At 56.3% G+C, this 27,288-nt stretch overlaps 2 protein-coding genes across 3 annotated transcripts; one reads left to right on the forward strand and one right to left on the reverse strand.

Moving 5' to 3' along the window:
* Positions 1-1,182: 1,182 nt before the first annotated feature.
* MAPK8IP1 (mitogen-activated protein kinase 8 interacting protein 1) lies at positions 1,183-26,239 on the forward strand. Of its 2 annotated transcripts, none has more exons than XM_053979385.1 (12): positions 1,183-1,294; positions 8,419-8,524; positions 15,923-16,156; positions 19,834-19,915; positions 20,448-21,320; positions 21,919-21,994; positions 22,424-22,596; positions 22,887-22,996; positions 23,120-23,239; positions 24,275-24,345; positions 24,673-24,771; positions 25,209-26,239. In XM_053979385.1, the coding sequence occupies exons 1-12, from the start codon at positions 1,209-1,211 to the stop codon at positions 25,279-25,281; spliced, it is 2,103 nt and encodes a 700-aa protein (XP_053835360.1). In that variant the 5' UTR covers positions 1,183-1,208; the 3' UTR covers positions 25,282-26,239. The 2 variants fall into 2 exon arrangements, with proteins under 2 accessions (XP_053835360.1, XP_053835361.1); XM_053979386.1 differs by lacking the exon at positions 1,183-1,294 and adding an exon at positions 6,260-6,436.
* On the reverse strand, positions 25,486-27,093 carry FREY1 (Frey regulator of sperm-oocyte fusion 1). The gene is made up of 4 exons (XM_053979388.1): positions 26,984-27,093; positions 26,699-26,772; positions 26,425-26,596; positions 25,486-25,714 (listed from the first exon to the last, which is right to left on the reverse strand). The coding sequence occupies exons 1-3, from the start codon at positions 27,049-27,051 to the stop codon at positions 26,460-26,462; spliced, it is 279 nt and encodes a 92-aa protein (XP_053835363.1). The 5' UTR covers positions 27,052-27,093; the 3' UTR covers positions 25,486-25,714; positions 26,425-26,459.
* Positions 27,094-27,288: the final 195 nt, after the last annotated feature.

Below are 27,288 nucleotides of genomic sequence, written 5' to 3' on the forward strand. Positions count from 1 at the left end.
TAGTCCAGGAGTAACATCTCTTTCCAGTTTGTCTGGTAGGAGACCAAGACTCCTGAGAGAGAGCAGGACTGTATGCCTTGGAGGGCTCTGCTTGCTGTTGTCTGGAGGAGCAGCTGACGTCCTGGGTCTTGGCCAAGAATTAATACATTGCCTCAATGGCAGTCAGCTCTGCCGTGTGAGAAACACTGATGGGACCGGATGTTTGAACTGCTAAAGTGCCACTCATGCCGTCCAGGACTGTTACAGACAGGGACTGGCAGCACAGTGGGCATGCAGGGAATAAGGAAAGTTCTCTTGTTCAGGTACAGAAGTAGCCTTGAGATCTACAAAACTGACGCTGTCCACTTCTGTCCACAGCACAGCCTGTGCAGTTTTCTGAGCTTGCAAAGCATGGAGAGGAAAGGCAGGGAAGAGAAACCTGCTCAGGCTGGTAAGGAAGAGTAGCAGCAATGAGTACCTACCCAAGATAAAATGCTTCTTGGAACATAGCTAGATACAAAAATGGGTTTGCCCTTTCTGAGGAGAGACCTGAAACGTTGAGATGCATTTTTCCCCTGCTTTGTCCCTGTGGAAGGTGTGTGTATGCTGCTTTTTAAACTCCCTTTGTAGTGCTTGCAACCCTGGTGCAGGGACAGGGTTTGTACTGGGGCTGCCAGACCTGTTGCCAGGTGTGGCACACATACCATGGGTGCCAAAGCGCAGCGTGGTTGTTCCTGCTGCTCCTGCTGCCTCCAGGCACCTCCCCGCTGCCGAAGAGACCCCTGCAAGTGGCCCCCTGTGTCCAGCCCCTCGTCCTGGCCTCCTGCCTGGCCAGCCGGCCCCGCTCCTGGGGTTGCTCCTCCCGGCCTTTGGAGACCCCGGCCGTCCCCCGCACCTGCCCCTGAGGGTGCAGCCTCCAGCTGCGGACACAGCTGGGGGCCGGTCCAGCTGCGGATACATCTGTCCCGCCGGGGCCGGCGTTCCCCGAGGCCCGGGCGGAGCGGACGGGTTCGGGGTGCGAGGTGACGCTTCCATCTGTGCCATGCCTGTCCTGCAGCTGCCGCCGGGAGCCGCGGGATGGAGCCTCCGGGCCGCGCCCCCGCTCCCCCCGCCCCGGCGGCAGGTATGTCCCTCCCAGCCGGCACCGCCAGCATCCCCCTCCCTTCATCCCTCCTTCCCTGCCTCCCTCCCTCCCGCCCGCCCTCCGCCTGCATGGAGAGAGCCACGGAATGGCGGAGCGAGAGAAAGGAGCTGCATCCCCGCCCGCCTCCTCACCCTTCCTGGGGCTGCACCTCGCCTCGCCCCCCAATTTCAGGTACCGGCCGCCGTCCCCCCGCGGAACCCTCTCGGGGCTGCCCCTGCCCCCTGCCCGGGGCAACGCTCCCCATCTGCTGCAGCCCCCGCCCGTACGGCCGCGCCGGCCCCCGCCTCCTCCAGCTCTTCTGCCCCCTCGGCGCGCAGCCCTCGGCCCCCCGCCCCAGCCATCCCCTCTGCCCCCCGCCCCAGCCACCGCTGAACCCCCACAGCAGACATCGCTCCAGCCCCCCCATTGCTGCTTAGCCTGCCCACCCAAGCCATGTTGGCCCTCACCCCGCACATATACTGCTGCAGCTTCCCAGCCCCCTGCTTGGCCTCATGTCCCCCTCGCGCCCCATTCCCGCCTCCTTACCTGTCTCATCTTCCAACACCTCTTCCTCATGGAAGAAAAAAGCTTCATCTCTCTCCCCTCCCCAAGAAAAGCCTTTTTCCAGCCCTTTCCTAGAAATCCCAGGTGCTTCTGCTTCCTTCCTGCCCCTGTGAAACAGGAACCCCAAGTGAGACGGTGGGAGAGTGCCAGAATTGATCCTCTTAGCAATACCAAGTGCTCCCATCGATTTGGGATGCAGGGGGCTGTGTCTCCACTGAAACCCAATGAGGCTTGTCACAGGGACTTCCGATGGCGTGGGCCAGGCCAGGGATGCCTGTGGGTTTTGGAGCCTCTGATGCCTGCTAAGGGTAGCTCTGGGACAGGGATGGGCTGGGTGGGTAAGGGAGGAGCCCTGCCCCTGCCTGCAGGTGCGGTGTACACTTGCCATGAGAGGAGGCTCGCTGCTCCTGGCAGCTGTGCCCTCGTCAGCCATTGCTCTCTGCTTCCCTTCTGCCACGCAGGGGTGCTGGGGGGAGCTGCCTGAAAAGAGGGGAATGGTACCAGCTGCCTTGCACGCTGAGATTTTGGGTGGAAAGGAGGGGATGGTCCACACTTGGGACCACAGCTAAGATCATGCCCTCCTCTGTCAGGCCCAGCCCCTGAGGCTGGGGAACCCGTGGGGCCCTGAGAGGAAACAGATGGGTGCAGTTGAGCAAAGGTAGTGCTCAGGCAATGAATATTTGAAGGGCTCTGTTTCTGGACCCCCATTGCTGGTGGCTCCGGGTCTTTGGCAGCTGCCTCCTATTGCAGCGCTGCCTGTGAGAGCTGCTGGGAGCTGTTGCAACATGGCTGGTGTACCCTGCAAAGCCAGCGATTAAACGCTGCCTCTGGAATCATCCACCATGGAGATGGGGCTTGGCCACCGAGCCAGGGGCTGGAGGCTGAGCTGCCGAGCAGCTCTGGGCCTACCACCTGCTGTCCTGGAGGTAGTGGCTGTCCCCTGGGCACCCTCCTGCTCCCCAGCAAACAGCCATGCCCTCGGAGGGAGAACGAGCTGCTGCTTCTGGCTGTGCCTCAGATCTTTGGAAAAGGAGCCCCGTGTGCTGCCAGCCTGCTCCCGGGAAAAACTGACCTCATGAAGGAGGCAGTGCAGCTGGGTGGAAAACTGAGGAATCAAGGCAGGAGTGCAAAATTTTCCCCAGGCACCAAGCTCAGGGTGTAAGTGGAAGTAAATGCAGTGATGTGTCTGAGCCTGGGGCAGGGTCTGGCAGATCAGAGGCGATGTTGTGGCGGGGAGTGTCGTGCGAGAAGGAGCCATGCTTGTGAAACACTTACAAGCTGGGTTATGTGTCACAGCCTGGCTTGTGCATGTCCCCGGTCCTGCACCCGTGCTGCAGGGCTCAGCGAGTGGCCGTCCCCCGCAGATGAGCTGGACCTAGCAGCAATGAGTGCAGTTCAGAGTGAAGGCTCAGAGCATGGCTGGCAGTGAGGTGAGCCCTGCCCTCTGCCCCTGCCTGCTGCCTGCAGGATGAGGTGTTTCAGATTTCTGCCCTTTGGTACATGCACCTGCACTCCCAGCTCCGAGTGGTGACATGCCAGCCCAAGCATTAGGTGATCGCTTGGCTTGAACTGAGAGAGGGCTTGGTCCTGGCCAGCAAGCAGACTGAAGCTCTGAAGAGACCAGGCATAGTGACCCGGCAGTGATGGTCTGGTGTTGTCTGAGAAGAAGTGGGAGGAAAAGGATGGTGAGGTAATCTCTCCTTTAGCCACGAGGTCCTCCAGAGGTGTCTGTTCATCACAACAAGAATAACAGCATTTTAGGAGACAGCAATTAAAAAATCATTCTCATTCATCCCCCCTTAAGCTTCCCAAAGCCTTGCAGTGCAGTCTATGTTCACTGGAGCTCCTTAACATCTTTCTCTGGGACATGGTGTTGCAGCTCCTTGCCCTGCTAAGAAGCTTTGGCAGTGCTTTGTGGGAGGCTTTCCTGTGAGGGGCTCTCTGGAGCCTCTTGGGTTACGCGTCCCTCTACCCAGCATTAGAGGGACAGGGAGAACTGGCACAACTGGGGTGAAACGATGCAGAGCTCAGTGTTGCCTGCCCCACTGCCCCCAGGACTGTGGCTCTAATGTAGATGGAACCTGGGAGGAGTCACTGACTGATCTCCTCCATCTTCTTCAGCTTTCCTTGATAAAAGCAAAGGGCATCCACCTACCTACTGGGCAGGAAGGCACCTAGGGAAAGAAACCCTTAGGGAGTTATTTCCATAGGTCAGGAGAGAGGGGAAACTATTCTACTACTCAGGGAGCCCTGTCAGAAATCACAGGCCTTTGGAGGGGGAAGCAGTTCTCTCAGTCTTGTCGGGAAGTTCAAAGACGCACCTTCAGGCTGAGGCAAAAATCAGTTTAGTTCTGTGGTTTGTTTTATGTGTCTGTCGTGCTCATCTGGAGCTGTCAGCAAACCTGTTTGGAGGCAGTGAATGAGCTGGGCGTCAGAATGGGTCTTCTTGTGCGGGGAGACGAAAGGGTTGTCTTCCTCTGATGGAGGGAGAGAGGCGCCTTCTCATCGGTTTGAATAAAGCAGTCTCCGTGGCCATTGAGATGGAAGAAAAAGGCAGGGGCCAGCCAAATGTAGGTTAGTATTATTTTTTCCAGCTGTGCTGGTTACAGGACTTGCACACAGCACCTAACAGCAGACTATCAGAGCATGGCTCGGGCAGCTGGGCCTGTTGGAGCGCCCAGCTTCATCACATCATTTTTTTTTTGCCCTGGGTTTGCCCTGCATGGAAAATCCTCTGCAGTGGCAGTGGGCTGACAGGGGATGGGGTCAAGAGAGGCACAGCAGACAGGACTGATTTTAAGGCTGTTCTTAGGACTGTGATCAAGCTGCTCCTGCCATGGGCAGGTAACATCTGCCTCTGTTCATGCACCCACGTGTGTACTCTTGCTCATAGTTCCTGAGAATCCCAAGTTGATCAACTCTCATGCATACAGCAGGGCTGCCCACCTTCAGGTGCCTCTCGGCACATCCTTCAGGAAAGCACTCATAACCCGCAAGGACAGGGTTCTCCCACCCTTACAAATGGAGACAGACTCCCATATACCTGTGATGCCATGGCCATTGGCAAGGGAAGTTGGCCAAAATAACACGTGTAGGTCGTGCTCAGACTGTCACTGCCAGTGATGGAGCTGAGAGGAGTCAGAGCCATTTCATTTTGCTGGTATTTTTAGCCTCTTTGAGAAGCAAGGGAGGAAGGAAGGGGTGTTTCCAGCACAGGGAGCAGAGGTGGGTAATGGAGAGCCTTCCTTGTGTTTCCTAAAAAGTCCTGGAGCATCCATGTGAGAGGAGCAAAGGGCACGAGTAATACAGAGATAGAGATTTCTTTATTCCTTGCATTAATTGAGGTTTCAAGCAGATGAGGTGCCTCAGGCAGAGCTAATAGTGAAGATGGAGTCCTGGATGCTGTTCTTGTGAGGCTGAGTGACAATGACCGCAGTATCACGAGTGGCATTCACCAGTGGTGTGGCATTGGTGGGAAGACAGCTTGCAACAGGTTAGCTCAGCAGGGCAGTCCAGGCCCTGAGCTGGGCTTCTGTGACATCACTCACTTTAACCTGTCCAGGAGCAAAGCAGGGGATGGGAGATGCACCTTGAAGCTCCTGGAGTGGGTGTCAGTGAGGGGCAAGAGAGAAGTGCTGTGATGGGTGGCAGTGGGGGTGCCACCCTACTGTGTATCAGAATGGGTGCAGCTCGTGGGGAGGGGGATGCCCTGTCCCCATCTCTGAGTCATGGTGGGTGCCTGTTCTAAAGCTACTTTGTCTTCATCTTGATGGGGCAAGGAGTGAGTGGGTCTGAGAAGCACGGGGGTGGTGGAGGATTATCTGAGGCTGCTGTACCAACAGTTTGTCAGCAACACATGATAGCCCCTCCTGGGAAAGACCCCTATTTCCTTCTCCAGCAGAAGAGGGGTGGGAGCTGGCAGAGCAGATCAGCAGGTATTTCTCTGGCCCTCAGCGTGGGTTAGAAGTTGGGGAAGCACAGGAATGATCCTGCCTGAGGCAGGAGTGGGTCTGGGCGTTAGGTTTGGGCAGACAGGGAAGGGGCAGTGCTGCTAGCACTGCTCTGCACTGGCTGGGCTTGTCCCTTGGCAAAGGCGCTCCCCTCGGCTTGGAAGTGCAGCTGGCCGTGACGCCAGTCCCACTGTGCTGGAAACACTCTGGCCTTTGCATCAGTGTCGGGCCTCGCTCCACCTGGTGAGAAGCTGGGCAAATGCTCCTGTCTGTGTCTCCCTGCTGTGGGGGACAGCAATGCTGCAAGGGCCGGAGGAGGCCGGGTGCTGAGAGTTTCCATGATGGGGTTAGCAGATCCCCTGTGCCCACTGTGGGTGCTGAGGAGCCGAGTGCTGGAGCAAGACCAGGAGCCAGGCTGGCTGGCTGGCAGGCAGAGGCAGTCAGCATCCCCAGCAGAGTGCAGAGACTTGGCGCTGGCTCAGCTGGGGAGGTGTTTTTTTTTTTTTTTTTTTTTTTTTTTTTTTTTTTTTTTTTTCCCCTCCAAGACAGCTGATTCCATCTATTTTTAATGAGCTTCCCCAGGTTGCGCAGTGAGGATACAGCCGGCAGCCACAGACTGCGACGGGGCAGGCAGAGAGGCAGTGGGCACCCCGGGCTGAGCTGTCATCTCCCTCACCACTCCTCGCAGCAGGTCTGGGGGTGTTTTTTGGTGTGGGAGTGTGTCCCCCAGTGAAGGGGGGTCCTCCTCAATGCAGCTGCCCTTGAAAATGGAGTCAAGCACCGAGGAGGAGAGCTGGCTGGAAGATCAGTGGGAGAAATGGTAGGGGATCGGCTGGGCCTAGGGAAGGGGGGACTGTCCCGCGGGCATGCAGGGGAATGAGGGGCTGGCCCTTGCTCCTGGGCACATCACCCTGTGATGGCCACAGGACAGGAGCAAACTTGGCACGCAGTTGAGCCCAAAGTTTTCCTGGCTGCGCAGGGAGCTGCGTGACAGCCAGGCACCAGAGTGGCAGAAGGTGTCCGGTCTCCTGCTGCGCCCCAGCATCGGCAGGCAGGGCCAGGGCTGGGGAACCCGCTCAGCATCTCCCCATCCCTGAGAGCGTGGACAGGGCTGCCTGTCCCCATCCGGAGTGGGGGGCACCGCCATCCTGTCAGGCTGCTCCTGCAGAGCCAGGGAGCCCCTGGCAGCCCCTCGGCAGTGTTGTGCCTCTCACCAGGACCCCGCAGTGCTCACTGCGCTCCCACAGCATGGCGGGTGGAGGCCCCGAGCATTAGCAACGGATGATGTCCCACCCTGGCGACCTGTGTAACCAGAGAAGAAATCAATTTGTGCTTTGAAGGCTCATCATGAGCCTCCTGCTCCGCGTTGCCTCCCTTCCATAGGCAGCAGGAGGAGATAGGCAAAGGGGAGTCCAGTCCCCTGTGCTGAAGGCTGTGTCCTTGCATTCCTGTTGTGTCTTGGCGGGGCTGCCTCCATGGGTGTGATTGTTCCCAGTTGTCTTCACCCCAGGAGACCGCTACTAGTGGGGTCCTTAGAAACATAGAGGGAAGATGCTGCTTCACCCATGGGCTTCTGCCACTCTTTTCCCTCTCCAGGAGCTGGGGCAGGGGAGATGTTACCCCTCCATGCTACTGGGTTGGTGCCACTGCAGCGGGGAGCCCCAGGACGTGCAAGCAATGCTTAAAGTGAGAGTGGGAGCTCTGCAGGTCAAAAACACCATTCTCATTCCTTTCTCACTGCAGTGCTGGGGACCAATCCAGAGAGGGGTGATGGACTTGGCATAGCCCTTTCACCCAAGTGTCTCCCAGCCAGAGGAGCTGGGAGCAAGGGGAAATGGTGGCAAGCAAAGAAGTGTTCATGGCCACTCCAGACAAAACTCAGGGGTCTGAGTAGGTTGGCCAAGGACTTTTGATTTGAGCTCTTTTATTTACCCCTGTGGTAACGAATAAGTGAGAAGAGCCAGATTAAGGTACCACTATGTTGAAATGTTGTAATGCTCAGAAGCCAGGAGCACCTCACCACTCCCCCAGGGCTCATCAGCTGCTAAAAGGATCTCTCTTGTTTTGAAGGGGTGTAATGAGTCTGTGTGGCTGGGGGCTGATAGATCTAAGGGACCCCTGAGGCCATGCAGACCAGCTCAGCAGCATCGATGTTCACAGGGGTGCTCACAGTCACCCTGGGGAGTGATTTTGGTGCAGAGGGAAACCGCTGCCCTCTCTTACTGCAGGCAGCTGGGCTGGGACATCCCTCCCAGCTGCAGCTCAGGGGCTGGTTGCGCCATGGCTGAGAGGTTTGCTGTGCTTACAAGTTCTGTGGGTCTTGATGTGGTCACCTGTCCCAGCAGGTCCATCCTCCAACTGTGCCCTGGGCACAGCCTTTCCACTTCCTGTAACCCTGGCCTTTGCCCTGTTGGGTGTCTGTGCCCAGCTGGGACAATCCCAGAGGCTCCCTGGGATGGTGTGAGCAGAACAGACCTCCTGTGATGGGGCTGGCTGTACTGTCTGTTACATGTTCTCTCAATCTCCATTGTCCCTGCCATCTTTGGTCAGGCAGGGACTGCTTTGGGACACACTCCTCCTGCCTCCCAACAGCCATGGACCATGCCAAGCCCAGCCATTCGATGGGGAAAGACCTATCCCCTCTAGGAAGAAGCTGCCTTCCAGTCTTTCTTCCTAGTAGAGACTGGGAGAGCCTCTCCTGGGGTGTCAGTGCTGCTCCCAACCCACAGGCACCACGGCACCCTGCACCCTCCTGTCCACCGCTGGGGCAGTGGATGACCAGGCCATCTCCACTCCCTCCAGGCTCACCCATGACATCAGCCTTGAGGAATTTGAGGATGAAGATCTCTCTGAGATCACTGATGAGTGTGGAATCAGCCTGCACTGCAAGGAGAGCCTGGCCACCCGGGTAAGTGTGATGGGAATGGGGAGAGGGATAGGAATGGGCAGAATGTGCCACTGGGGCTGGCAGGACCATCAGCCCACATGTGGGACCACCAGATCCCCAGATGAATGATGCTTTCTCAAGGAACCCACTGCCATGGCCCCAATCCCCTCTGCTTGGCAGTGCCCTCTCCTCACTCCAGCACAGTGCAAGTCCTTTCTGCACCAGCCAAACTCAAGGGACTCAATCTCAAAGCTGGTGCATTTTGGTTCCCACTGTGCTATAGGGGTTGGAGTTTGTTCCTCAGGGATGACCCCAAGGATTTGGGTACAAATGGGGGCATGCCCCCATTTGAGCAGGATGACCAGCAAGCATCTGGCACCTGACAAGCATTCTCAGGAATCAAGGACATTTGCAAGGTGGCACCAAAGGTCCCACCTGGGCTGTGCCTCCTGTCCCCAATGCATCCCTGGACCTGGGGATGCCGCTGGGCTGGCATGGTGAGAGCTGTCCTCTGTTCACAGGAGGTGTTCTCTCAGGCTTGCTAGCTAGCTTTAGCAAGAGCTGTTCACAGGTCTTTAGGAGGCTGGAGACCTGGAGACTCCTGAAACAGGCATGAAGGAGGTAGCTCTGATGCCAGCAGGCATCAGGTGGAATAAAGATGGGAGCTGGGAAGCCTGTGCAGGTGCCGCAGCTGGGTGTCACATCCATCTTAGAGCAGGCTGTCAAGAACCTGATGTGTTCACACCACTGTTTGGACTTCCCTAGAAGGACATGGGGGCAGAAATGTGGAGATAAACTGATAATTACATTGGCTTTGGGAATATGCAGGGTGTTAAAGGAAAAGCCACAGCCTGAGCCTTCTCACACCACTCAAGGAATCACATACACACCACCTGAGACCTTTAACTGCTGGGAGCAGAGTCTCTTTGTAGCAGGGAGCTCCAGTAAGCTGACAGGTGCCCTTTTCAACCCCTCACTCAAACACACACTCACTCTAAGGCTGACTCCCCCTCCTTCAGGCTCAACCCTAGGTTTCCTGTAGCAAAGCCTCTGGCTCAGATTTTATAAAAATAAATAGTTTAGTGGTACAGCACCAGGTCAGCTCAAGCTGGGTGCCTGTGGAGAGGGACCCTGAACAAAGAAAGCCCTGGGCAATTATACCAATACAACTCATGCACCCACCCCTCAGACACTCTCCATGCACCTCTTGGTCCAGTGGTGATTTTTGGTCTGGGGTCTTTCTCTGTGTCTGTGCAGGCAGGCCATACACTGTTCTTATCTTGTGGAGTCACAGCTTCTGCTGACAGCTGGAGTCTCCTTGTCTTCTGGTTTGTACTTCTGGTGCACCTGCTTGCTGGCAGAGCATGGGGAAATAAAAAGCCCTAGGCTTTTTATTCAGCAATAACCACAGCAGCATCAGTGTGTTGTCAATGCTCCTTTCATAAGAAAGACAAAACACCAGCTACCAGGAAAATTACTAGGAGAATTAACTCAATTCCAGCCAAAAACATCTCTAGGTGTAAACTCACAGCTTCTGTCCCAAGGCTGCAGCAGATCCAGCTACTGATGCTAGGCAAGTAAAGCTGAGCAGACAACATACTAGATCACACAGTATTATAACCCTGTGAACCCATTCTAACTCATTCTACTTAAAACTTACTTATTTAAGCTAAGAACTAATACCTCTGAACACAGAGTTTCTGCCTTTTGTCAATGTGTTTCATGCTAAAGGATGCAAATGCTGGAGGAGCAGCCAAGTAGTTTGAGAATCATTCTGTCCCTCAGAGGAAATACTTCCTCTGCAAAACAGATAAGACCCAGCGAGGACAGGAAAGGCACAAGAATTTGTCGCAGATTTAAAATTAGAAAGTGAATTTGTGTCGTTTGGAATTCCTCACTGCAGGCAGGACAGTACAGGCAGACCTCATCCTTGGGAGGTGAAGGTGTCTTGCTGTGCTCCTTGGTCTAATTCATGACCTTCCCGGCAAAAATTTGTCTGTTCCCAGATATGGGGCTGCTGCTTGGTATCTCTGCTCCAACTGCAGCCTCCTCCTGCTACAGGACGTTATGGCCAGACTTCCCTGGGACAGTCTGGGCTCGTGAGCTATGTATGCTGATGGGAGGAGGGATAATGCTGCAGGGAAAACCAAGGGCAAACCCAGTGCTGGGCATCCATGAGGGCTCAGCCACAGCGAGGGCCTGGCATTGGGAAGATTCTGCCTGCAATAGGTGAGGCAGACAGAGCCTGTGGGTTTGTTGCTGCATTTTTTCCATTACCTATCCCAGTTCCCCACTGCTGATAGCACCACTGGGCTCAGGGCAGGATTTTTTTTTTCTCTACAGATTGACAGCCCTTGGCTGGAGTTTGGCAGGGAGGGGAAGGGGCAGGGGGGACTTGCATCTCAAGTGCTGCAGCCCTTCCTTGAGGGAGAGGAAAACCAGTCTCTTCTGCCCATTTGAAACAGTTTACTCAGGGGTTTGTGCATCCCTGTGCTGCAGCACAGAGACCTGACCCTCAGTAGAGGGTTTGCTCAGGCTCTGGGAGCGAGCTCCATGCCTTCCCTGGGGACAGCTCAGAGCTACTTTACACAAATGTCCGGGTGCACTGCAAGTCTGCTGGAGTGGGAGGGGGATGCGAGGCTGCCGTAGGGGAAGCAATGAGTTATTCATAAACACAGAAAAGGAGGAAGCTTATCATGCTCAGAAAAAATGCCTGCTAAAAATACATCCAAATGGTTTATATGGGACACAGAGGATTGCCTGAGGAGCAGAACCGAAAGCGGTGACAACAATGGCTGTGAGAGGGGCTTTTCAATCCCAAATGTTGAAGGCGAGAGCCAGGGAGCTTTCCAAGCTGATGGCCATCCAGAGTGAGCTTGGGGTGACAAGGTTGCAGGATCTGCCTGATGGAAGCAGTCAGGCCCAGAGGGAGCAGCGTGGCCGGGTCTGCGTGCGGCGCAGGGGCAGGCAGATCAGGAATGGCCAGCAGTCAGCATCAGCTGGCTAACTGCACCGTGGGGGACGCTGGGACCAGGGCGTGAGGGGGCCCTGCCCGTGGCAAGCACCCAGTGCCACAGAGCAGCTGTGGTGCGGAGGTTGAAGGGTTGACCCTGGTCACCCCTGCAGGGCCAGGCAGCTGGTGAAAGCCTGGAGTGGAGCAATGTGAGGTGAAAGCAAACTGCTGCTCACTGAGTCACACCAGAGCAGAGAGCCACGGGCAAGGGGGAAACAGGAACTGGGGAGTACTTTGAGACAAGGGAGTCATCCAGCTGCCCAGCAGCGAGTCTCTGGAGAGGTGGGCAGGCACAGTAACCCAACAGTGAGCAGGAAAGCACTGACAAGGAACAAGGGGCACAAATCCTGCCTGAGGGCTGCAAAGGTGACTGCTGGATGGGGACAATCTGTGACTTTGATGAGGTGGGGCGGTCTGGGCAGAGCTGGTTGATGACGAAAGCTGTGGCAGTAACAGGCAGCTGGTGTGGAGGTCAACACCCAAACAGAGATGGGTTTTGGGGATTTTTTTGGTCCCAGAAAAAAAAATATGACCTCATTATGGGTTATTTTAGCAGCTCTTCAGAAACAGTGGCTCAGACACACAGAAACTGCAAGGAGGTGTAGACTGATGTTTGTGCAGGAGGGAACTATCCACTGACAAGGACCACACCTCTTAGAACCGTGTTCTAAAAATGAGGAACAATACCACGTGTGGTTGAAAAGAGCCTTAATTTCAGCAAGTAGTCCCCAATGAATGAAATGAGAAGTGAGATCGGCTGAGGAGAGGGCTCATAGGAGGAGCAGACGTGTGTTTGGGGCTGTTGAGTGGTAAGGCAGGAGGCCAGCTGGGAAGGGGTGAGGGACACAACCTCCACCTCGCCAATGGCATCAGTCAGATATGTTGAGAGAGATAGTTGCAACAAAAGCAAGTCTCTACTGAGACTTGGGGTTTGGCCTTATTTTAGTGGCTTGGAAATCCAGGGTGACAAACTCTGGTTTCAGCAAGATGGATCCCAGCAAACAGCCAGGCAGAGGTTAATAGAAGTTTAGTGCCTCATCTGTTTTCCAGGAACTGTGGAAAACAGTTAATGCAGGAATGAAAAAAAAAAATTTAAAAAAAGAAATACCTCTCTTGGAAATACCAAGAGCATGAGAACAAGCGCCCAAAGGGAAAAGAGCCAATGAAGAGCTGTGCTGAGCCTTCATGGGTCTGCATGAAAAGGTCTGAAACAGCCACAAAGATACAGATATGTGGAGGAAAGAAACAGGTTTTTTAGCATAATAATATTGCTGGAAATGCCAGGGGCTTTTTCTTGATGTTCAGCGCCACTGATCCAAGTGTGCTGCTGCTGGCAGCTGCTCCCAGAAGGCCAGTGGGACCCACTGCAAAGAGGGAAGCAGCTGCCATGAGCCTGCAAACCAGGGACTGATGGGGAACTGGATGTGTGGGCTGGGAGCAAAGGATAGGGCAGCAAGGTGGCTGCTTACTCCATGCAGCTTTTCACAGGCTGTCCCATGAAGCTGCCTCTGTGGTCCATGGCCACCTGTGGCCGTGCCAGGCTGGGGGCAGAGAGGCTTCTTCTGGTGCTTTGAAGCCAGTCGGTGGTGGAGAGAAGGGGCACAGTTGTGCCTTCTGCTCAGCCAGTCCCCCTCGCTTCCCTGCACTCACAAAATGCTTTTCCCAGCTGACGGTTTTGCCACTCCTCTGACAGTGAAGGCTGAGAGAGTGGGGGAGCAGGGAAGAGACTTGCATCACTCAAGCAATATCTTGTCTATCACCCTACTCCTGTTGTTACCTTTGCTAAGGAAGTAAGCAGCTTCCTCAGGTGGGCAGCATCCCCCACACATGGGATTCCCCAGCTTAAACCAGTGATCCCAATACCTCTCAATTGCAGCAGGTTCATTCTGCTCCAGTCCCCTGGAACCATGATCACAACATTGGGACTGTCAGAGAGAGACCAGTTGCTGGACACTGGGACTTTCTGCCATTGTGACGGCACCATGCAGGTGGGAGGTAGGATCAGCAGGAGCACACCAGCATCACATCGGTCCCAGGGACAGGTCTGTAAGGAAGCACGAATGTCCCCGTGACTGCACTGGGGAGGAGGTGTGCACCTTGTGTTTATCCTGCCACAAGATTTGGGCACTGGTACTGCTCTCCCACGCACCCTAATCTCTCCCATAGAGTGAAGGGACTTTGGGAAGTCACCTCACCGTTGCGTCTGTGCTGAGACATGAGCATGCTCAAGCTGACCTTAGGTGACATTAACTTGTTCCTAGAGGGCTCTCCAGGCATCCTGTTCTGGTGTGGCAGTATCCTTGCAGTTAGAAAGGCTTCCCAATGTCTAGTCCCTGCCCTTGCTTTGCAGATCACTGCAGGTCTCACTCACATGGTAAGGTGATTGATTTCTGTGTGGTTTCAAAATCACTTTGTTGAGCTACAGGCCATAAATAATACCTGCAGTGGCTGTAGTTTTCTCCTAGTTTTTGAACCTGGAATGCTGCACCCCTGCTAGGGTGCCCTTTTCTTCAGAATGACAGTGATTTGCTTTTCTGCATCCTTCCGGGATTTTTACCTCAGTGAGTTTTCCAAGTGATTGCTACAGCTACAGGATTATGGAAGCAGCATTATTAGCAGTCTAGGTTGAATGTCACCAGCTGACTCCAGAACACCCACTTTGGCTAGGTATAATCTATTCAGTTGGCATTTCCCTCCAGTTTTTTTCCCATGCCTCAGTTTCCGTGTTAAAATCCTTGTGATTTGTCACAGACAGAACTGCAGAACTTGTAGCATGAAGGCTAATGCTCAAAACAAGGGATTTAAATGTTTAAAGCCTCAAGAGGACAAGTATTGGTGGCAGTGCTTCTCCAGTTGCTTGCCCACTGCAGGACTTCAGCAAGGACACTGGGGGAAACGATTCCCATGAGAGGGTTTGTACTGTGCCTGCAGCAGACAGAGCCCTGCCTGTGCTGGCTTTTGTCTGACAGTTCAGGAGCTGGTAGCAACAAGAGCTCTTGGAGTGACTGCCAGAACTGCTGGGGCTGTTTTTTCTCTCATGACTCAAGGGGCATCCTCCATGCAGCTGGAGATGGAGAGTATTCAGCTGCAAAAACCTGCCCTTCCCCACCTCTGCCTGCTGAGGAGCTTGCAGTCACCACGAACAGCTGATAACACAGGCAATTCAACTCGGGGATGCCAAGTTGCTGCCTTTATTGCTGGCTGCAGCAACTTCTGCATGTGCAAGCTCCAGTTAATGCAAGGAGAGGGCCTTGGGAAGGCACCCACGAACCTTTAAGCACACACTGGTGCCTTTTTGCCCAGCAGCACAGCTACAAGGAGTGTGGTGGCTCAGCACTTGGGCCCAGCCAGGGTGGTGGGATGGGACACCTGTTCCTCAGAGTCCCCACAGGCCACAGTGGCCACCCTGTTCCAAAAGGGTACAGGGGAAATAGTGGAGCTGCCTCCAGCCAGTGCACAGCCACCACCTGCAGGTGACTGAAGAGCCAGTGCTGGGCATCCCTCCTATATGGCCTCAGGTCTGATATATGCAAATGCATGCAAGGAGTGGGCAGAGAAAGCTTGTCCTCAAGGAGCTGCTGGTTAAAGTGGGCATTACAGGGAAGGAGGAGCCCGACTCCTTTCAGAGGTGTGCAGTTAAAATTTCAACCCCCATAGAGAGAAAAAGTAGTAGTAGTAATGCAGTACGTGGAGCCAGCATGGTCGTGGGTTCTCCTTGTTCCACCTGAACAAGGATGGTTGGGTGTGATGGACAAGACCCCAAGTGACCTGCTCCAGGCAGGGAGTAGACCAAGTCTGATCAAACTGATGACATGCTTGTATGAGTCCCACCTGCCAGGACAGGAACCAAGAAAGGGCACGGTCTGCCTTGGAAGGAAGAATCATAGGGCAGCCCAGGCTGGAAAGGACCTTAAAGGATCATCTGGCCAAACCCTGTGTGGGAAAGGGAGTCTGGGTGAGACGATCTGTCACACTCTCTAGTGGCGTCTTGAAAATCTCCTGCGATGAGGACTCTACCATTTCCCTGGGGAGGTTGTTCTGCAGAATAGTTGTTCTCACTGTAAAAAATTACCTTGTTATGTCGAGATGAAACCAGGGTGTGCACGTTTGTGTGCTTCGTAGTGAATGTGACGGCTGCATGTACCTACAGACAGACACCTGCCGGGGATAAGGTGCCCGGGGAGCCCCATCAGTAAGGGAGGAAGGATGCTGCCCACACCTGCCTGGGGAGGCGGGGAGGGGGCGCGGGGCTTCCCGGCTCCGGGAATAACATCGCTGCCCCTTTAAAAGGCAGCGGCCGCGGGTGCCGATGCGGAGGCACCGGCCCCCCTGCCCGGCCCCGGCGGGAGGCGCGGCGGCCCGTCCCGCCCGCCCGGTGGCCTGATCACGGGCACTAATCCCGGCAGGGCCATGTGAGCCGGGCGGGCGGCGCGGCCCGGGCGGCGGGCGGCGGGGAGGCCAGCCGGCTGCAGGCCGAGATGCTCCAGCTCGACCTCATCGACGCGGCGGGGGACACGCCGGCCGAAGAGCAGACGGCGCCCGAGCCGCTGCAGAAAGACCCCCCGGCCGGGACCACCGAAGTCTACAGGCCGAAGCGACCCACAACCCTCAACCTCTTCCCGCAGGTGCCTCGCAGCCAGGTGAGGCGGGATGGGGGGCTCGGGGCGATTGGGTGGTGCGGAGGAGGAGGAGGAGGAGGAAGGATGCTCCCGCCGTCTGTCGGGGCTTTTGTCTCGGGCGGATGGAGGGAGGGGGAGGGAATAGAAGGGGATGGTGGGGCTGGGCTGGAGGGGCGGCGGGGCTCGGCTCTGCTGCCCGCGGTGCTCGGCGCGGCAGCCGCCCCTGCCATGCGGGGGTCCCTTCTCACGGCCGCTCGCGTTACCTCGGGCCGGGCGCGGCGCAGGCCGAGCCGGAGGGAGCGATCTGCGGGCCCGGGGGTCCCCGCCTGCCAGGGCGCCCCTGCGCACTGCCGAGCATCCCTATACTGCGCTCGGCGGGGCTTCTTTGCGGGGGCTTAGGCGCCGGGTGGGTCCTTCTTTCATCTCTGCTGCCGAGGTGGAGAGGGAACATGCCAGGAATCGTGTCGGAACTGAGATGTGCCCCAGCAGGGTCCGGGTGGCCTGGCAGAGAGCCGTGCGGCAGGGGCAGGCTGCGAAGGGCTCCCGTGGGATGGGGAGCAAACGAGGCATGGATACTGAACGCGTGAACGAGCCATCGCGGGACCGGGTACCACGGACTGGCGAGCCCAGGCCCGGCCCGAACAGCTGGCTGGGCTCCAGCTGCCCCGGGTTGGGGCAGCACCAGCTCTAGGGCTGGTTGGTGACACCAGGTGCCCCATACCTGGCAGTGGGGATCTGGCGGCCTCAGCTTCTGAGCGGTGATGCCTGGCAAGAAAAGCATTAATGTCAGAACACCCTACAAAATTTGAAAGACAGAAAAGCAACGCCCAAAATGGTGGTCATGAGAACAAGGGGGTACTGTTGTCTCGCTCACACTCAGATTTTGTAAAGATTTTGGATGGTTTTAGCCAAGACTGCCTGCCCCACACAGCCATGGTATTACTGTCACCCCTGGGGTGGATGATGTTTTGGTGCCCTGCATGCTGACCCACGAGGCAGCGGCTGGAGTCCCTTTGCGCTGCCGCTTCTGCAAACTTCACAAGCCCACGCAAAGTGCACGACGTGCAGGGCTATTTTTGCCACCCTCCTCCATTCAGCTCTGCCTTCTGCCAAGTAGGAGGATTTTCGTCGCGGTGACGTTCAGCCGAGGAGCGTGAAGTGAGAGGCAGGTGTCCCCGTGGGTGACAGATGGGGAGTAGTCAGAGCTGGGTGTCACCAGCCCAGCACCGGCAGCTGATGCCAGCTCTCTGCCTGAGGCCATGGGTGGGAGGAGGAGGAGGAAGGCACGGAGCCAAGGATAGGCGCCCGCAGGCAGCTGGCACCGGGGACAAAGGCAGCAGGGCTGGAGAGGTGGGGGGGAGCTCAACTGAGCATAATGGACAAGGGGACAGCAGCAGCCTTGTCCCACCCTGTGCAGGGACCCCGAGGAGCAAGTGGTATGTGGCAGCCACATCCAGCTGGGGGAGGTGGGGAACAGCAGGGCCCTCTACCAGACACTCGGTCCCAACCAGTGTCCAGGGGTGGGAGCAGGCATCTGGAGAGAGATGGGGGTGGGGGGGGTTGCAGAGATGGTAGGCTGGGGAGGGGAAGCTGATGGTCCCCTTGCAAGGAGATGGTGGAGGCTGTGGAGCTCACTGGGAGGCGTGGGCACAGCTGAGCTGAAGACATGGGAAATGGGAGAGGTGTCTTTGCTTCTTTGCTGCAGCTGGCAATGGGAGCCCCGAGCCAGCGGGGATGGTGGCACAGGACTGTGGCATGGCTGGCCAGGTAGGATAGTGCTTTTGGTAGGATCTAGTGAGAGGCTGGCTGTAAGGTGCTTGGGGTTCTTGTTCTGGATGCCTACCTCTAGCCAGAGGCACTTTCTCCCTGTCTACATGTGGTGCCCTGAGGAGACGACAGGTGCAGGCTATCCCTTGGGGACCAGCCTGAAATCTGTCTCCACTTGTGTGAGACACTGCATCCCCTTGACCTCCCTTATACAAGTAGTCAGAAGAGGGATCATGGCCATGCATCCTCTCTTGAATGCCCAGTTGGGGCACCAGGCACTCTGCCAAACAGGGTGTTCACAAAGCAAAGTATCATCCCACCCTCTGCTCTTGTGGGGCCAGGATCCAGTCTGGTGATGTCTCAGTTGCTGCTGGGCATTCTATGATCATCATCCCACGCAGGTGGCCTGGACATGGTGAGAGGAACATCCCCAGCTTCCCAGAGGGCAAGAAATAGCTGTTGTGACTGGCTGGGTTCATCCTCTAAGACTTTGTGAATGCCTCTCCACCCTGGCGGGGCATTACAGAACCCTGAGTGCTCTGGCCTGTGGGGATGGGTGGGCTCAGTGGGTCGTGCCTGCTGCATTGCTGCCTCCTGTCCCAGTCCAGGCTGACTTGTGTGTGCTGGCCCCGTGGCACTCTGCACGCAGAGGCCGTTGTTGTGACAGCTTGCCTGGCCCACATCCCGGCCCATCGTGTCCCTGGGAAAGGCTAGCAGGGACGTGCTGTTATTTGCCTTGGCACAGGCGGGACTCATGGAGGCCATGGTGGGAGGTTGCCAAAGTTCTGTGAAGGGGGTCTCTCCCTCCCCACATGGAGGCAGGGACCTGGCAGGCATGGTTCAGCAGTGTGTGACATGATGGAATTTTGGGGCAAAGGCTTCCTTCATGTCAGTGGGGAAGCAAAGTAAGGACGGGGCAGCTCCTGTGCTGCTGGGAACAGCTGCGGGTTGGTGATAAGGCCGTGAGAAAATCCAGGGAGTCCCAGTGGTGCTTTGGTACTTAAGACCTAACAGTGCAAAATGCTGCAGCTGGGGCAGAAACATTCAGTGTCCCATAGGAGGGGCTGGGAGCATGCAGCCAGGGAGGACCTGGGGATGGAGAAGTGGATGAGGGCTGGCACTGCACCAGGCAGGGAGGACTTGACCCCTGCCTCTGCACCCTGTGGACTTGTCCCCCATCTGCAGGAGGGCCCTCATTAGAGGGGACTTGGTGCCCTTTGCTCCCTGGATGTTGCAGCAAGGCTGAGCACGTGTTCCCTTGTGCCCATGCATGGCCAGCCACCCAGGGCTGGGCAGGCAGAGCTCAGCACCCACAGAAACTCACCCAGGCATGGGCAGCATGGATGGCCTGATCCTGCCTCTCCTCTCCAGCTGCTCGGGATTGACATCTGATAGTGAACTGTATATGTGTGTGTGTGTGTGTATAGATTTGTATACATGCTCACTGTCTGTGTATGCCCCTGTATACACCCAATAGGGATGTCTCCAGAGGCAGACATTAATCTATCCAGTAGCTAAGCTGCCTTCTAGCTGAGCAGCAGCACAACACCTGGTCCTTGGGATTTCCCCTATTTCATTAAGCTGGGTGGTTTGAAGGTAGGCAGGGCTGTCAGAATGGGAGCAAAGCATGCAGGCAGGCTCAGGTCTTGAATTTTTTGTCTTGGGACTGTCCAGCTGTGGGCTTCTGCAGCCGAGTTTCCTCTGGTGGAGGAATGCAGCCCAGCTGGCTCCTTGCCTACCATGCTTCAGCCATCATGCCAGCTCTTGCAGCAGCAGCATGGTGAGATGTGGGGCTGGTGGTCTCCCCGAGCATCACATGCCCCAGCATGCCCAGCTGAGCAGGGTGCTGTGGACCCAGGGAGGAATGGGTGTTGCTGTGCCACATGCTGTTTACTGTTTGGGCTATAAGGCAGCTTTGTTCTTCTCCTCAGGACACTCTGAATAACAACTCTCTGGGGAAAAAGCACAGTTGGCAGGAGCGGGTGTCCCGGTCGTCGTCCCCTCTGAAAACGGGTGAGTTCTCAGGCTTTTGGCCAGGGTCAGCTCCTTGTACCCTTTCATGGTGCTCAGGAGCCTGAGGCAAGTGGTGCTGGAGCAGGAGGTTGGGGAAAACATACCACATGGATGCAGGGTGCACATCTGTCTTGCTCTCTACAGTGACCTGAAAGGAGATGGTTAGTGACCTGCGAGTTGCTCTCTTCTCCCAAGTAGCACGCAGTAGGATAAGAGGAAATAGCCTCAAGTCTTGCACCAGGGAAGGTCTAGGTTGCATATTAGAAAAAAATTCTTCATTGAAATGTTGATCAAGCATTGGAGCAGGGAAGTGCTGGAATCACTGTCCCTGGAAGTAAGGAAAAGTGTGTAGATGTGGTGCTTAGAGACATGATTTAGTGGTGGACTTGACAGTGTTAATGCTTGGACTTGAGAATATTAGAGGTCTTTTTCAAGTTAAATGATTCTATGATTCTGTGAGTCCCTGGACACCTTCCCTGTCAGGGAGCATCCCCTCTCTGTGGCTGTCTATGCTGGTCTCCTCTCCCTACAGGTGAGCAGACCCCTCCCCATGACCACGTTTGCCTGAGTGATGAGGTCAATCACCAAAACAGCACAACCTCCACCAAAGACCGGGGCACATCCACAGAGAGCCCATGCCGGCGCACAGCAGCCACACAGATGGCCCCAGCCTGCGTTGCCTCGTCCCGGCCGCCCGAGAAGCAGCAGGCCACCAGCCGGGCCCCACCACATGGTGCCAGCGTCGTGGTAGTAACGAGGGGCCCTGAGGCCCACCGGGACCGCATCCGCTACCAGACGGATGTGAGGCTGGAGGCCACAGAGGAGATCTACCTGACACCCGTGCAGAAGAACTCAGACCCCCTGGAGACTGACAAGCCGTTCCTGTCTCAGTCCAGTGAGAACCGCATGTCCATCAGCTCTGACATTGACACCTCCGGCTATTCGGCCCTGGCAGGGAAAACCAACCCCTCCATCAGCGAGGAGGACGAGGTGCTGGACTACATGTCCTCCCCTGACAAGACAAACCTGCCCAGGGCCTCCTGTGGTGGCGGGAGTGGTGGCTCCCGGCCAGGGCACAACCTTCAGAGAGCCTCTGTGAGTTCGGACACCAGTGCCCTCTCCTATGACTCTGTCAAATACACACTGGTGGTGGATGAGAACGTGCAGCTGGAGCTGGTCAGCCTCAAGCAGTGCTACTCAGGCTACAGTGATGAGAGCGACTCGGCCACAGTCTACGACAATTGCATCTCTTCACCCTATGAGTCGGCCATTGGCGAGGAGTATGAGGAGGATGCGCTGAAGCGTGACTCAGTCTGCCTCTCTGAGGACTCCACCCCCGAGGCAGACATCCACTTCTCCAAGAAGTTCCTCAATGTCTTCATGAGTGGTCGGGCACGCTCCTCCAGTGAGTGCAGGGTACTGGGGGGAGATGGGCTGGTGGCTGCCTGTCTCTGGTACATGCTCAGGAGACAGGAAGCCACCAGCAGACATTAGCCCCAGTTCTGCTTGCTGCAGCCTGTGGCTTTGTACCCGGTGGTCCAGGAGGCATGGTGGGGCTTGGAAAAAAACTGTGTGAGTGTCAGATGGGGGTGGCAGTAGGTGTTTGAGGCTGCATTGAGGCATGCCCAAGATATGGCCATGCTGAGGGGGAGGCTGAGTGATGTCACAGGGGGCCATCATATTCCTGGCATGCCACACTCCTCTCCAAGCCCAGAAGAGCACTGCTGGCATGCTCCAGCAGGCAGGGTTTCCCACGGTGTGGCTGGTCCCATGCCTGTGTCACAGCTGTTTGTGTTGGTGCAGGGAGGTCTTGTTCCCAGCAGGGACTGATGGGCACCAGCGCAGCGGCTCCAGCCATGTCTCTCTTACTGTGGTGTCACGTGGCTTTGTCTTGGATGAGCCATCCTGCAGGAGCCTTAGCAGATGGCTTGGCCCATGTCCTTCTCTTGGCTGTGATGCTGATCCCTCAATGCTGACATGTCCTCCTCTGCCTTTGTCGCCAGGTGCCGAGTCCTTTGGGTTGTTCTCTTGCATGATCAACGGGGAGGAGCAGGAGCAGACTCACCGTGCTGTCTTTAGGTGAGCTTGCAGGCATGGGCAGTGTCCCCAGCTTCTATCAGGGGAAAGCTGGTGCTGCACTCTCACCAAGGAGGGGCTAGCACAAACTCCAGTGTTTCCGGTGTGGGAAGCCCTGGGGAACAAACCTGTAGTCTGTAGCTCATGCCCTGCCCAGGAGCAGCATTTGCCCAGGCTGCTGCATGGGCAAGACCTCCAAGGGCAGTCAGGGCCTCTGAGGAGCAGCTTGGGTGGTGCAATAGGGGATACCCTTGCATTGGGTGCCAGCATGCTTCTCCTGTTGAGCCCAAACCTCCTCCAGTGCTTTATTTAGTGTGTCAGGTCCCCATGGCTACCAGGGCACTGCCTGGGTTGGTGGTGGGTGCCCCAGCAGTGTGCCAGTGAGGCCACCAGCTCTGCTAGCCAGCCCACTGCTAGTGCCTCTCTGCCCAGGTTTGTGCCTCGCCACGCGGACGAGCTGGAGCTGGAGGTGGATGATCCTTTGCTGGTGGAGGTGCAGGCAGAAGATTATTGGTATGAGGCCTACAACATGCGCACAGGAGATCGGGGCATCTTCCCTGCCTACTATGCTATTGAAGTCACCAAGGACCCAGACCATGTAACAGGTATCAAACCTCTGTGTGCTGCCTGCTGATGTCCCCAGCTTGTACCACATCCTCCCTGATGCTGAGCAGTCTGGTGCTGAGCAGGGGGTGGGGAGGGAGGACCAAACTGGGCATCCAGCAGGGAGCGATGAGCAGGTTCTGCTGTGATGTTGGTAGTTGGTAACTGGTGTTGAGGGAAGCTTTTCCTGGGCAGGGAAAAGCATAGGGGTGGGAAGGTGGAGAGGGGAGTGGAGCTCAGCCCACATAGCTGATCATCAGAGATGATCCCTGACATGTGCTCTCTCTTCCAGCTCTGGCCAAGAGCAGTGACTGGGTGGACCAGTTTCGGGTGAAGTTCCTTGGCTCTGTGCAGGTTCCCTACCACAAGGGCAATGATGTGCTCTGTGCGGCCATGCAGAAGGTAGTGTCCCAGTCCATCCCAGGGAACAGGAGTGCCTGCTCCATCTGGCAGCAGGGCAGAGCCTCAGTGGGGAGTCATCATCACTGCTCACGAGTCCCACGGCTTTGTCTCTCTCTCCTGTAGATTGCCACCACGCGCCGCCTCACTGTGCACTTTAACCCACCCTCCAGCTGCGTCCTGGAGATCAGTGTGCGCGGGGTCAAGATTGCTGTGAAGGCTGACGACTCCAAGGAACACAGCAAGGTAGTGCCCCACTCCCTGCTCATCTCATCCCTTCCCTGATTGCTGCTCTGAACTGGCTCATGCCCTGTGTGCTACAGGCCATAATTGTATATGAAAATTAAGGGTCTCCACCCCATGTCTGAGGGTGTGAGAAACACCATCAGCAGCCTTTTAGGCCCACAGTCGAGGTCCTCCATGCCTTACAAGGCCCCAGCTCTGGCAGTACTGCCAGCTGATGCTCTCACAGCTGCCAGGCATGTCACTGCACTGGGATGCTGCGAGCTGAGCTAAACCCGGTAATCTGTCAGCTGCTTCTAAACCTTTCTGCTGCTATTTTGAGTGGTGTCCTCCAGATCTGCCCTGTAATCTCTTTATCTGGCAAGGGCAGGCTGCTTGCTGATTAGCATTCTGCATAAGTAGCCTAGTAAAGCACATTGGGATGCTGAGTAGAGGAAAGTGAAGGCTTTGCAGCAAGCTGTTGGGAAACCTCCCTTCCAGCTGAGGGATAGGAGTAGCTCATGGCTCTGAGTGCTGTGATAGAGCTGGGGTGAGGTTTCTACAAATCTTGCCTATATCTAGAGGATGCCATCAATTTAGCTGCACTTTAGACTTGTATAATAAGTTTTCATTTCTGTCTGGGAGCCTTTGACACCCAGGCTTGAATTGACTTGTTTAGTTCTAAGTTATCCATTCATCTTGTATGTACTAGTGTTTCTGGGAGCCTTTTTAGTGGAGAAGGAGGGCTGTGTGTGCTGGTGAACAGCAGCATTGACTCTAGCCTGAGTACAGTCTGACTCAGGGCCTCCAGGGAAATCCTGCAGGAGCTACTGGCGGTAAAGGCAGTTGAGGTGAGAGCCAGCAGGGCTGCCTGGAAAAGCTCCCTTTGTTCAAGTGCTTGGAACAATCCTGAAACTGCTGCTGATAGCAGCTCAGGATTAGTCTCCAATTAATTTCACTCCTCAGTCTCCAAATGCATATTTCCAGTGGCCAGAGACCAGCTGCACTGCAGGGTGTGGGGAGAAAAGCTCTGACAGTTCCCCTCTCTCTCTCCCCCAGGTAAACAAGTGTAGCCATTTTTTCCAGCTGAAGAACATTTCCTTTTGTGGGTACCATCCAAAGAACAACAAGTGAGTAGCAAGGAAGTGTAGTGCAACTCTCACCAGTAACTCAGCAGCGAGGCTTTGCTGCCTTCCTGCTCCCTGCGGGTAGCATGACTGGGGCTAGGAAGGAAAGAAGAGGTTTCCCAGAGCCCTGGTTTGGAGGGCTCCCTGTGAGCCCAGTGCTGCAGCTCTGGACATGAGCTGTGGCATGACCCTGGGGTGGCCACCAGGTTTTTTTGGAGGGGTTTCAGGTCCCAAATCCCTATGCTTAAGGGTGGGTACACCTCAGAGATGCTTGGGTACCTATACCTGCTGGTCTGCTGGTCCAGTCACATCCACTTTCTCTGCCCTCAGATATTTTGGGTTCATCACCAAGCACCCTGCTGACCACAGATTTGCCTGCCATGTCTTCGTCTCGGAGGAGTCCACAAAGCCACTGGCGGAGTCTGTAGGGTGAGTCCTGGCTGGGCAAAGAAGGCTGGCTCATAAAGGGCACGAGGAACAAGACAGCCAGGCTGAATCCTGCCATCTCCCCCTACATGTGGGACTTGGACCTGGCCCCAGGCTGGCACCTCTTCCTTAAGTGAGATGCTTGGCTTGAGAGTCAGGGCTGACAGGGCTGTGGGCATCATATTCCTGACAGTACTGGAACAAGTCCCAGTGCAAGGCTTTGCAGGCAGGTGGCTGAAAGTCATGCACTGTGCAGGGAGTCAGAGCAAGGATGGAAACCCTGTGGCTCTGATGGCAGCTCTGGGGCTAATGCAGAAGAGGTCAGGGGCTGGGGGTCAAACAGGCCACAGGCTAAGGAGTGAGGGTTAGGATGGAAACAAGGATCTAGAATTGCCTTGTGGGGAAGCTGCTGCTAAGCTTTGCCTGGTGCTGTGTTGCAGGAGGGCTTTTCAGCAATTCTACAAGGAGTATGTGGAGTACACGTGCCCCACAGAGGACATCTACCTGGAGTAGGGGCTGGCACAGGCACCTCCTGCATAGCCAGGGCTGCAGTCTCGCCCCTTCCCCGTGTCGTGCATGGACAAGAGCTGCTTTGAGCCTGGAGAAGGAGCGGGCCCAGGGCAGGGCTCCCCGGGGCACGGAGCGCCGCCTCTTTTCGTGACTCCCCTTCCTCGGGCTGGGGGGGGGACGGGAGGGGGGAGGGCTGGACAAATTGTGTTTATTGTACAAAATACTCTTAGTTTATTCTATTGGAGAAGCACCCGCTGGGTCCCTGCTTGTGAGCAGTTGATGGGGGGAAGTAGTGTGCTCATGCCCTTTCCAGCTGCAGGCTGGAGTGACAGCATCTCCTCCTTGTGACCATGGCACAGCTTCCTGTCACATCCCTCTGGGGTGACTTTTAATTGCAGGGGCAGAGTCAGTCTCTTGCAGTATGATGACACAGCACCTACAGAAAACAAGACCCACATGCTGGCTCCTGCCTGGGAGATGGGATCACCTCCCTGCTAGGCCCTGGGGAGATGGCTGCTGGGCAGGGGTGGCAGAGGAAGCCCCAGTATCTCCTCTGCCACATCCAGAATGAGATGAGACAGCTTTCCCCTGCCTCTGTCCCCATCCCCACCCCTTCCACCTTGTATCCATGCCCTGGGGAGAGAGAAAAATTCCCCTCTTACCTCCCTGCAGTAATTATACCCTCGGGAGGGAAGCCTTTCTCTGCCCCTTTCCCCTCTCCCCCAAGCTGCAGGTGGTGGAGGCAGGGCTGGGGCACCCCAGCTCAGTGGGGCTCAGCCCCTGCACAAAGCTGGGTGTCTGCTGAAGTGGGGCAAGGAAGGGCTAAAGGCCGCAGGGAGCCATGTGAACCACCAGGGAGGTTGAAGAGTTCTCCTGGTCCCGATCCCTGCAGCCAGTGATCTCTGTGCTTCAGCTGGATCTGCTGTGATGGCAACAACTATTAAATATGATGGTTCCTGGAGCAGAGCTACTGTGATGTTTGTTTCCCACTACGAGGAGTTTGGGCCCTGGCTTCTTCTTTTCTTTGGGACACCAAGAGGAACTGGAGCTTCTCAGTATTGGTCCAAGAGCTCTGGATGCAATCCTGGGAGGCCAGAGATCATATGATCCAAAGGGACTTCTGGCAGCTGTTGCTCTAGCCCTCACCTGCTGGGTTGTGGCGGGCACGGGGGCATGCTGGCTCACAGGCGCCCATCGTCGTAGTACTCCAGCAGGTCCAGCCCGTCGCGCTTGCTTTTGCGAGCTCTGCGCAGCTCTGCCGGCCGCTCCGGGGCTGCCTGCGTTCTGAAGCCAGGCTGCTTGGGTTTGATGCCGTAATCTGCGGGTGCAGCAGAGGCTGGGCTCAGCTCTGGGACAACCACCCACCTGGAGGGGTGAGTGCATGGAAAGCGGGTTCAGAGGGGCAAGGAGAGCACTGTACCATCCACCAGGCCGAAGTGCTTCTGTGGAAGCTCCAGGGGAGCAGAGAAATCCTCAGGAACTGAGTAGCTGTCCCTACAGAGGAAAACAAGGGCCAGGAATGAGCCAAGGTCCTACAGCACTTACCCAGGCTGGCACAAAGAGCTGCTGGCACATGTGCTGCATCTTCCACCCAGTCTGGCCAGCTCTTGAGGCCTGGTGCCACAAGTCCCAGCCCATGTCAGGGGCCCTGGGCTACCTGCAGGTACCGGGGCAGGGAGGAGGAGAAGCAGGGAAGTGCCATCACCTCTGGTGCACTGGCTGTGGGAGGGCAGCCCCCAGCAGCAGGGCGAGGAGCAGCAGGCAGCACAGCATGGTGCACACTGACCGGTTCCGCTGGTTCCGCAGCAAGGTCACAGAGGAGCCACCCTGGTTGCCCAGGACACCTGCTGGGTGGGGCAGGGGACATGGCCCCTCCCAGGTGCTGCTGCTGTCCCTTCCTACCTTGTCCCCTTCAGGTCCTGGGCTGCCTCTGCCTGGGCCCTGCCAGCTGTTGAGCCCTTATTGTGCTAGTGCATGTCCCTCCATATAGTCAGAGCTCCAGGGCTGTCC

Source organism: Vidua macroura, chromosome 6 (genome assembly GCF_024509145.1).
Source record: "Vidua macroura isolate BioBank_ID:100142 chromosome 6, ASM2450914v1, whole genome shotgun sequence".
Classification (NCBI taxonomy): domain Eukaryota; kingdom Metazoa; phylum Chordata; class Aves; order Passeriformes; family Viduidae; genus Vidua; species Vidua macroura.